We start from the raw sequence: 10,246 nt of genomic DNA, 5'->3' as shown, positions 1-10,246 counted from the left end.
ATCTCTGCTCCAACAGCGCCTCCTGCTGGCAGAGAATGAATTTGCATTTGCAAGTCTGTGGGAAACACTGGTGTCTGTCAGCAAACATAAACAAAAAGCATGCTTCAGAACTGTTTTGAGAAGGTGCTTTGAGCCATGTATTATTACTATGAATTAGGCTACTACTACTACTAGCTATTACTATCTTGTACCCTGCAATAAACATTCAAGCTCAAACTCCCTTTAATGAGATGGAGGAAAAAAAAGAAAATTGGCCAAACATATCGGCCAAAAAAATCAGCATCATATATCGGCCATCAGCTGCCCTGATTTCTAAATATCGGCATCAGCCAGAGAAAAACCCATATTAGTCGACCTCTATTGCTGACACTTAAATTAATTGTTTTGCCACTTTTGCAATTGTTATTAATGTTATGCATATTATGTATGTTTATTAAAAACAAGTTTTGTAATAACCAATTGTTCCGGTCCGGACCTTTGACACTGATGAAAATTCAGATTTGGACCTTTGAATGTAGACTTTGAGAACCCCTGCTATAGATCATGTTTTACCATAAAGTTACTGAGACAAAAGGGGCACAGTATAGAACCTCCACTGACAGACACTTTCCATTCGATGAGAACAGAAATCCTGTTACAGTATAAATGTCATGTGTCATAACTCATCACAAACACACACCTGATCCAGGTACTTGGACTGAATCTTGTGTCGGGCTTCACACATCTTGCAGGGCCGCTCGCTGTCGGGGAAAACCAGCTGGTTGACGATAATGTTGTGTGTGTCGATGCGACACTTGGCCAGCTCCTGAATCAAACGCTCCGTCTCATACAGAGACAGGAACTCTGCGATGCACACGCAGATAAACGTCGTCTGCTCCTGTATGCCAAGCAGGAAACAACATTTAGCAATCAACATTTTTCATCTTTCTGATCAGGCATTTAACGGGGACCACTGAGGCGTGACACTCACCGGGTCTTTAAACTGCTCGCTGACTGAGCGGATGACGGGGAGCGTCTCCTCCAGTTTAGATGCCAGCTGATCTGCATTCATGTCTCCCAGGCCCAACATGTTACACATCTGCAACGGTTTGCCAGAACTACACTTAAACCTAATATTTAAGTCAGTTTAATTGTAGGTAGAATAGAGGTCAAATTGTTTTTTTTGTTTTTTTTTAATTAACATTCATACTTTTTCTGTAAACTTTCATACATTTCTCTACAGTACACTAGTATAGTGCACTATTGTACTAGGGCTGCACACTGATACCTGTGAGATGAAGGGGCTGATCTGGTTCTTGATCTGCATGAGGCGGCCCAGTCCTCTCTCCACGATGGTGGGGAAGTTGAGCAGACGCAGAGTGTGTCCCGTCGGGGCCGTGTCAAACACCACCACTGAAAAATTCATGCCTTTCACTAACCTACAAAAAAAGAAAAAAAAAAGAAAAAAAAGAGACATGGGAATGGGATAAATTCAGAAATTATTTTATTACTAATATAATAAAATAATAAATACATTTTATATTAATTATATATTTTTATTTATATTATATATTGTTGACATTGGTGGTCAAAAGTTTGAAATAATTAAGATTTATAATATTTTTGAAAGAAATCTGCTCACCAAGGCTTTGATATCACAGAAATAAATTATATTTTACAATCGATTCAAATATTAAACAGTTATTTTAAATAAAAACAATCTCACAATACTACAATTTCTGATCAAATAAATGCAGCCTTGATGAGCATAAGAGACTTATTTCCTTAAAAAATTATTATTTCAGTGCCTGTGTGTGTGTATACACACATATATATTTTTTTTTTTTAATGCTTCAAAATGACTGTATTGATGTGTTGTATGAACAGTGATTGTTGGTGGTTCGCCATCTAGATGTGGAACAGTGTTATTGCATTAAAAGGTCAAGATAATGTCAGTTCAATACTGTAGTACTATTTTTTTTTAATTCAGTTATGTAATTCACAGTACTTCATTCCCTTATGAAAAACAACAAGTGCACACTTTTACCTTTGTCTCTTTAGATTTTCAAATACTGTTTTGCTTTGAAGGAAAGTTTGTAATGCTGCGATTCATTTTGGAGCCCTTTTGTTTCATTCTCAGCTTGCAACAGTGTTTGAAGTGCTAATGAAGGCTGAAACCTCATCTAAACACCCCATGACAAGAGCTTTACAAAACGATGCAGTTTAGAAAGAACTATTGCATTGTGAGACTATTACAGTGCAATATGTTCAATGCAGGAAGTTGTCCGAGTCTGACCTCATGACCTCTGCGTAGCTCATGGCCTCGTCGATGCCGGGAAAAGCGCTCATGGCTTCCTGCATCATCTTCTTCCCCATACTGAGCATGTTGTCCTCCTCGAAGAACTCATCGGGCAGCTCTGCCACACCCAGACTGGGGTCGATCTCCTACAGACAGACACGACGATGGAGAACAGTCTTATCTCATGTCTTTCATCATCTAAACGAGGTTATAGTAAGCCAAATTAAACACTGGTATATTGAACTAAATCTCAAAGAATAGTAACCATTAAACCAGATAATAATACTTTGTGTGTCCTAGTTTCATCATTCCCTTTCTTTCTTTTTTTTGCATATCTTCTTGGTCACTTCTTGGTTTCTGACAAGAACAGCACAGGTTCCTGAAGTGACTCACACACAGTCTAAGCAAGTGCCACGTGTTTCAATTTTAAATTGACACAGAGATTTATGACATGCAGAGCTGGGTGAAATACTGAATATTATCACAACCTATTTACAATTACTTCATTGACTAGATGGTTATAGATTCGGTATAAATAAGCTAAAAGATGCAGTTTAATAGATCTGCTTTTATGGTTGTGTACATGGATTGAGTAGGTCATGTTGGTGAACGTCATGGCATTGTTTTCAGTGTACACAGCGCATTTAGTGAAAACAGTGTGTGCCGTTGATAACGTACCATTGCAAAGAGGTTGTCGTAGCCCTTGACTTTGGTGGGCACTTTGGAGAACTTCTGATCAAAGGCATCTGAGATGTTGTGTGCGGGATCTGTGGATATGATGAGGACGCTCTCTCGCACCGCCGCTAACTGAACCGCCAGACTGCAGCTGCAACACAACAAGCCAAAAAATAAATGAAATAAAATCAAATTAATATAGTGCATTTTCTTTACAGTAAATTTAAACTACTATAGCTTTTTGATACTTAGATTTTTTTGAAAAAATTCCACTTTTGCGATAATTTGCTGATTTTCTTCTTTAAAAAGAGACCAACCTTATGTCTGTATTCCAAAGTGTTCATAAATTACAACAATTTAAGTTTGGATAGTGCACCTGAATGCTTATTTAAAAAATGGGGGGTGACAGTTAAAGGGTTAAATAACATTTAGTCTAGATAGAATCATTTACATACAGAGAAGAAATCAGCAATCAAACAGCATTTGTGAACGACATTATATTATCTTATGATCAAGACAAACCTTAAATATCGGCAGATTTTTTTTTTTAAAAACAGTATGCTTTCTTCATTAAGCAAACACAAAAATGACAAATGAACTGAAATCACAAATGGTCAATCAGTTCATGTAAGAACAATCTTAACTGCAAGAACACATTTTGTGAATTCCGCCATTTATAAACACCTCTTGCAGTAAAAATCACATTATTACGATTGAATAGCAACGTGGCTGTATATATAGCAGAGATTTTATGACAGAAATGTAAATACGAGCTGCTTAGATGATTAATATCACCCGCTTTCATTAAATATATTTCTGTAATATTTTAATAAATAATTAATGAATTATCAATTATTATTATTATTCACAAGGAAAGGGCTTTTAAGAACTACGTTACCCACACGTTGGTACTTTTATGAAATATCATAAACTACCATTTCGACTCATGTAAGGTTTGCTGGCAGATTATATTTAGAGAACCGTTTTAACATTTGTTCGTTTTTAAACATACATTTTAAGAGACACGCTGTTGAGTTTCAACGTGTTTTTAACCTTTGTTTTATACAGCAAATATGTAAGAATGACTAATCTGTGTTGTGTTGCTAAAGCAGCACTGACAGCTAACAACCTCTCAACTGTAAAACCCCGACGTTCATTCACTCACCTGCACGTTGTCTTGCCCACGCCACCTTTACCACCGACAAATATCCATTTGAGTGATTTCTGCTCTATAATATTCTTTAATGTCGGCTCTAAAGGCTCTACATCAGGCGCATCTTCAAACTCGTCTTCCACTGAAGCTGCCATCTTGCGCTCAATACACCAGAACGGCAGCTGCACACTCCGCCATTTTGGCTCCGCAACAGCAGAAACACCGCACTTGAATGGACAGAAATTAGATCCAAAATGGCCCGTGTGGGGTGGCCAGTTGCGAACGGAAGTTGGTTACGCTGATGACTCAGCCGGACTGTACCAACTACTTTCACTGAAAGAGAATATTCCAGAAGTGATTATTCCGATTTTATTTCTCATTAGTTGGAAGTGTAAATACACTTCTATTATTAATAATATCACATCTGTGTATTTGGAAGACAGAATCACACAAAACTTGTAAATATGGAAGAATTTGGGAATCTTTATTGTATTATAATACTATTCTTGTGCCATTATTGCACATAAACAAAACACATAATTTTAATAGTATGTCTGCTAATGTTTTTGTTGACATTTCTATGGCACCAAGCAACTCTTTTTTTTTTAAAGTGAATTTAATTTAATTTTGAAACAAAATATAATGTTGTGATGATTGTACTTCACAGAATTATTACATTTATTTTTACATTTGTGTTGTGCTAGAGCTACATTTAAATTCTGAATCATCGATAGAAAATTAAGTAATTCATCCAATATGATATCTAAGAGCAACAACAGGTTGATTTTGAGATTTTCAGACACTGTTCTTGGTATTCAATCACAATTTAAGTCACAATGATTCAGTACAGAGATACAGAGGAAAGCTTGAGCAGGATGAAATATTTTATGAATATAATTTCAGGCTCCTAACACAGTTCAGTCCGATTAACATCATTGATCCAGCACAATAACTGAGCAAACAAAACAAAGGTGAAAATCTTCCTTTTGCACAAGCAGTTCAGTGACAGGTATACGATCATATATTCAGCTAACATACAGAAAAGACTCAAAGACATTACGAACAGTTTCAAAACTGACTGAAGCATGTGCTCCTTTTTTAATTTCATATTTTTTCTAAGTTAAAAAAAAAAAAGTTTGCATTGATCAGGAAAACAACAAGGAATAATTTTAAAGCTTCCACTGTAAATGATGACTTTCAGTCGCCAACATTTGAAAGGTGCACAAAGTTTGGTGATTGTATCATTATCACTCTCTTGACAAATAAAGAAAGAAAACTCAGAGTCTACCACTAAACCACTAGACGGGAGAGAATGATAGAAAAAGTATGTAAAACTACCACCTCAAACACCAGTTAGTGCATCACGAGATTGCAAGTAAAACATTAGCACGGCACATGTTTTCTCGTAAATTAGGTTTCTCTCATGTAATGAAGGTTTCTCAGCATTCTAATTGCGAGCCATAAAAGGCACATTCACAGCCTGCAGAAATTAAACTCCGCCCACTGGACTCGTCAAATTCAGAAAGGGACGATCTCATTGGAGGAAGTTTGGCGATGGGTGGGTTTCATATCCAATCAGAAGGACATGAGTCCCTCTTGCATATATTGCACATTTCATGAATTTGGTTAGAACAAAAAATAAAACAAGTATATAATGAATTAATTTCACCCTAATTTAAATTGGCCTTTGAAACACTCTGTCTTCATTAGAGATGCTTCAGTGGTTTTTCCACCTTGCCAAACTTCACGTCTAAATCAATTACATGTATACGTGTTCGAAAAAGCGCTTTGACATGCAAGTGAGAGGTTTTAAACATCCTTCTGGGGCCTTTTAAGTTTAACACTGGAAATTTGTACGGTCTCTGAACACACATACAGACACAGTAACGCCACCTTCACTTGTTCAATCTACTGTCCCGAGCGTTTCGGGGCTCTTGGCAGACTCATTGGCACATCTCTCGGTATGCGCAGGCACTCTCAGTTCGTCTCGTAGGAAGACAGCAGCGCAGCGTCGACGGGCTCCATACAGGAAGGGCAAGTGAAGGAGCGCATGAGCCAGGCGTCAATGCAGTCCACGTGATAGATGTGCATGCAGGGCAGGAACCGGATCGGGTCGCCGTACTCAAAGTCCATCATGCAGATCACACACCTGTGGGCAGATGGCAAACATTTTTACATGCAACCAACTAATTAGAAAGTGTTTTCTGGATATCACGCACTCTTTGATCTTCTTGTCGGACGGCTCTGAGCCCGGGTCGAATATCCCACGGGGCAGGTGTTGGATGAGCCCGATGCGCTGAGCGATACGGACCTGCTCCTCCTCCGTCAGCTGAGTGGCCAGCCGCGTCTGACTGGGCGTGGGATGGTACACTGGCACCTGCACCCGCTCCTGGGGTCACGAGAGCGTTTGATCGCACATAATTAATACAACCCACATGTGGTTAGGGGACACAGGACAGCTTATTAGAAACAGGAGACATAGATCGGGACATTCTTTGACTGCACACTCTTAAAAATAAAGGTTCTTTAATCTTTATTGGCATCAATGGTTCCATGAAAAACCATCTTCATGGAATCTTTCAATTTTACAAAAGGATCTTTAAAATGAAAAAGGTTCCTTAGATTAAAATCACACTAAGATAAAATGGTTCTTTTAAGAATTGTTCACTGAAAGGTTCGTCGGGGAAGCAAAAATGGTTCTTCTATAGCATCACGGTGAAAACCCTCTTTTGGAACCTTTATTTTTAAGAGTATGTAGTTTAACAAAATAAAGGAAATAACAAAAAATTATTTTTTAAGGACCAATTCTCACTATTAACTAGTTGCTTATTAGCATGCATATTACTAGCATATTGGCTGTTTATTAGTACTTATAAAACACATCTTAATGCTTTATTCTTCACAACCATATTTTAGATCCCTTAATAAGCAGCAAATTAGGAGTTTGTTCAGGAAAAACCCTTCGTTAATAGTGAACAAGTGTTCCCTATTTTAAAGTGTTACCAATTATTCACTGATTTTATCCTGTTTTTGCAGCCATTAGTAGATATATCCATTTCGTATGTGATGAATATACTTTTTGCAACACAACAGTTGAAGATCAATGTTTTTTTTTATTGATTTTTTTGAAGATTCATTTTTTAATAGCTTTTTCTCTCTCATTTTAGCTTGGAAATGGCAGTGAAAAAATTATAATTTCTTTACATTTAGAACCTAATAATAATATGTTTACTTAATTTACAAAACCCAAACTTTTCCTAAAGATAAAATTACACCATTAACCTTTTAATTATTTTAGTAAAATTTAGCATTCACAAGTCCAGAATAACTTATACATGTAACACTGATCTTATGATGACTAATGTTCTTTCAAACATGAGAACACAAAACAAGATATTTTTGAATGCAATAAAATTCATAAAACACAATTTATATATATATATATATATATATATATATATATATGCAATAAAATATACAAAACACAATATATATATATATATATATATATATATATATATATATATGTTCCTCTGTATCACTACGGTTGTTTTTTGTTCTTTATATCACATTCTCTGAACTGTTACATAATGCATTATACTTTTTTTATTCTGTATTCAAAAACAAATAGAAGAAACTATGTTATTATGTTGCAATTTTATTTTTGCAAAGACATTAAGTACAAATTTGTTGCAATTTAAGGAAGCATTCCTTTAAAATGTATGACAGGCTTTCAAAAATATGATCTGGCCATCATCTTATATTTACAACCTAGAATGCCATCGTAGTACCTAAGCACCATGTTCAAAACAACCATGGCACACATTTTCTCAGTCAGAGATCACAATCAATACAATCTACCAAAAATGCATATCAATGACAAACTGCATTTCTCAAAACCTGCATACAGCGAGCTTTTCCTGTTTCTTTTTAGATCAAGATCACACAGTGACATAGCTATTGCTATTACTACTAGTACTACAACATACAGTATACTGCACAATCCGAGCTCGCCTGTAGTCTAGACTGTGCTGTGAGCAGCAGAACGACTGTCGGACAGCACTGCGGTCTTGTATGTGGTACCTGGTAGGGTGGCGGAGGCTCTCCGGGCAGACTCGCCCCCTCGGACTCGTTCAGCAGGGACAGATCATCAGCGCCTTGAGAAGACAGACAGTTCCCCATCGAGCTGACCCTGCACGACACGACACGACAAACCCTATATATATATATATATATATATATATATATATATATGTTCCTCTGTATCACTACGGTTGTTTTTTGTTCTTTATATCACATTCTCTGAACTGTTACATAATGCATTATACTTTTTTTATTCTGTATTCAAAAACAAATAGAAGAAACTATGTTATTATGTTGCAATTTTATTTTTGCAAAGACATTAAGTACAAATTTGTTGCAATTTAAGGAAGCATTCCTTTAAAATGTATGACAGGCTTTCAAAAATATGATCTGGCCATCATCTTATATTTACAACCTAGAATGCCATCGTAGTACCTAAGCACCATGTTCAAAACAACCATGGCACACATTTTCTCAGTCAGAGATCACAATCAATACAATCTACCAAAAATGCATATCAATGACAAACTGCATTTCTCAAAACCTGCATACAGCGAGCTTTTCCTGTTTCTTTTTAGATCAAGATCACACAGTGACATAGCTATTGCTATTACTACTAGTACTACAACATACAGTATACTGCACAATCCGAGCTCGCCTGTAGTCTAGACTGTGCTGTGAGCAGCAGAACGACTGTCGGACAGCACTGCGGTCTTGTATGTGGTACCTGGTAGGGTGGCGGAGGCTCTCCGGGCAGACTCGCCCCCTCGGACTCGTTCAGCAGGGACAGATCATCAGCGCCTTGAGAAGACAGACAGTTCCCCATCGAGCTGACCCTGCACGACACGACACGACAAACCCGCCAAAATCACGCCTAGGTGGCCTTTAAAAGACTCGCCAGGCTTCCGTTGTGTTTAGGGATCGTCCTTTCTGCAGCCCGTTGTGTCTGATGTCTGTCTAGTATGTAGAAAAACAAACGCCTCGCCAGGCAGCGATCCGATTTTCACACACACAAAAAAGATGTTTTAAACAGCGGGAATCCTTGAAAACCTATACGTCCCGCTTGGTTTAATCCTCACGGGTGTGCACGGCATGCATGACATATATTATGCACTTATTATGGCCTGTACAGGGCAATATTTTTAGGTAAGACCTCTTGACGACTCCATATCTCCTTTCATTGTTTACAAACTCTTGGACCGGAAGTGGGTTGTTCTGTGGATTGTGGTTAATGTAGTTTTTGTACTGAAAGCTGACGCAAACATTGAAACAACACATTTTAGGAAACCCATTTCTCTTTTGTATGTCTAACACGATTAATTTAATCACATTGTAATTTAATACGCAATTTCGATATAACTTGATGTTTTATATACTTTGAATCAAAAATATAGCTAATATATTTGATATAATTAATTTTCATGGTGAATCTTATTATTTTATTTGGTAAATCTCACATACACAAAACCAAAAGCAGTAATTCTAAACCTTGTTTTAAGGTAATTATGGTTGAATTTTATGTTTATTGACTGTCTTTAGTGTATTGATAAAAAGATAGGCCTATACAACCGTATTTGCAAAAGAGTTAATTGAATAATAGATCACTGAAAAGTAAAACTTTTAACTATATTTTATCTTTTTAATTAATTGATTAATATATTTAATAAACCTTCTGTATTAGAATGTTATTCTTTATTTCGATATTTTTAGAAAATTGTGAATTCTTTGTGTTGCATTTAGATGGATAGATGTAAATAAATAAATAAATAAATTAGTGCTGTCAATCGATTAAAAAATGAACCAACTAATCACACATTTTTTTCTGAAATTAATCGCGGATAATTAAAAAATTAAACATACTTTTATATTGAAATAATGTCAAATTCAATCTTCAAATTAATGTAGAAACAACATAAAGACAGTATCTTTTTAATATTTGTTTAATGTCATCTTTTTTATGACTGAAGGCGAGTATCACTGATACCAGTACTACTGATGTCTCTATGAAATAGTTTTTCCCCTAATAGTTAACCATTGACTATAGCCATTCAAAATCA

At 36.3% G+C, this 10,246-nt stretch overlaps 2 protein-coding genes across 2 annotated transcripts in view; both read right to left on the bottom strand.

The window, feature by feature from the left end:
- The window catches only part of get3 (guided entry of tail-anchored proteins factor 3, ATPase), a 6,539-nt gene extending 2,204 nt beyond the window's left edge, over positions 1-4,335 (bottom strand). The window contains exons 1-6 of the mRNA XM_016574417.1: positions 4,119-4,335; positions 2,957-3,104; positions 2,276-2,424; positions 1,268-1,418; positions 971-1,078; positions 680-877 (exon numbers count right to left, since the gene is read on the bottom strand). Coding sequence (XP_016429903.1) covers positions 680-877; positions 971-1,078; positions 1,268-1,418; positions 2,276-2,424; positions 2,957-3,104; positions 4,119-4,261 — 897 coding nt within the window. The 5' untranslated portion in view covers positions 4,262-4,335. The remainder of the gene's footprint in view (positions 1-679; positions 878-970; positions 1,079-1,267; positions 1,419-2,275; positions 2,425-2,956; positions 3,105-4,118) is intronic.
- Positions 4,336-4,793: 458 nt separating this feature from the next.
- LOC107757048 (RING finger protein 11-like) lies at positions 4,794-9,397 on the bottom strand. Its single transcript, XM_016574416.1, has 4 exons — positions 9,049-9,397; positions 8,190-8,321; positions 6,326-6,495; positions 4,794-6,255 (listed from the first exon to the last, which is right to left on the bottom strand). The coding sequence occupies exons 2-4, from the start codon at positions 8,286-8,288 to the stop codon at positions 6,084-6,086; spliced, it is 441 nt and encodes a 146-aa protein (XP_016429902.1). The 5' UTR covers positions 8,289-8,321; positions 9,049-9,397; the 3' UTR covers positions 4,794-6,083.
- Positions 9,398-10,246: the final 849 nt, after the last annotated feature.

This window comes from Sinocyclocheilus rhinocerous, unplaced genomic scaffold (assembly GCF_001515625.1).
Source record: "Sinocyclocheilus rhinocerous isolate Xijiao unplaced genomic scaffold, SAMN03320098_v1.1 scaffold953, whole genome shotgun sequence".
In the NCBI taxonomy this organism is placed as follows: domain Eukaryota; kingdom Metazoa; phylum Chordata; class Actinopteri; order Cypriniformes; family Cyprinidae; genus Sinocyclocheilus; species Sinocyclocheilus rhinocerous.
This window is presented reverse-complemented; position numbering and strand designations above follow the sequence as displayed.

Excerpts from the sequence above, each read along its gene's own strand:
- LOC107757048 (XM_016574416.1), bottom strand. The coding sequence starts at position 8,288 with ATGGGGAACTGTCTGTCTTCTCAAGGCGCTGATGATCTGTCCCTGCTG. Across the intron at positions 6,496-8,189 it reads AGCCTCCGCCACCCTACCAG|GAGCGGGTGCAGGTGCCAGT; the intron begins GTACCACATACA and ends TCGTGACCCCAG. Across the intron at positions 6,256-6,325 it reads TCCGACAAGAAGATCAAAGA|GTGTGTGATCTGCATGATGG; the intron begins GTGCGTGATATC and ends ATCTGCCCACAG.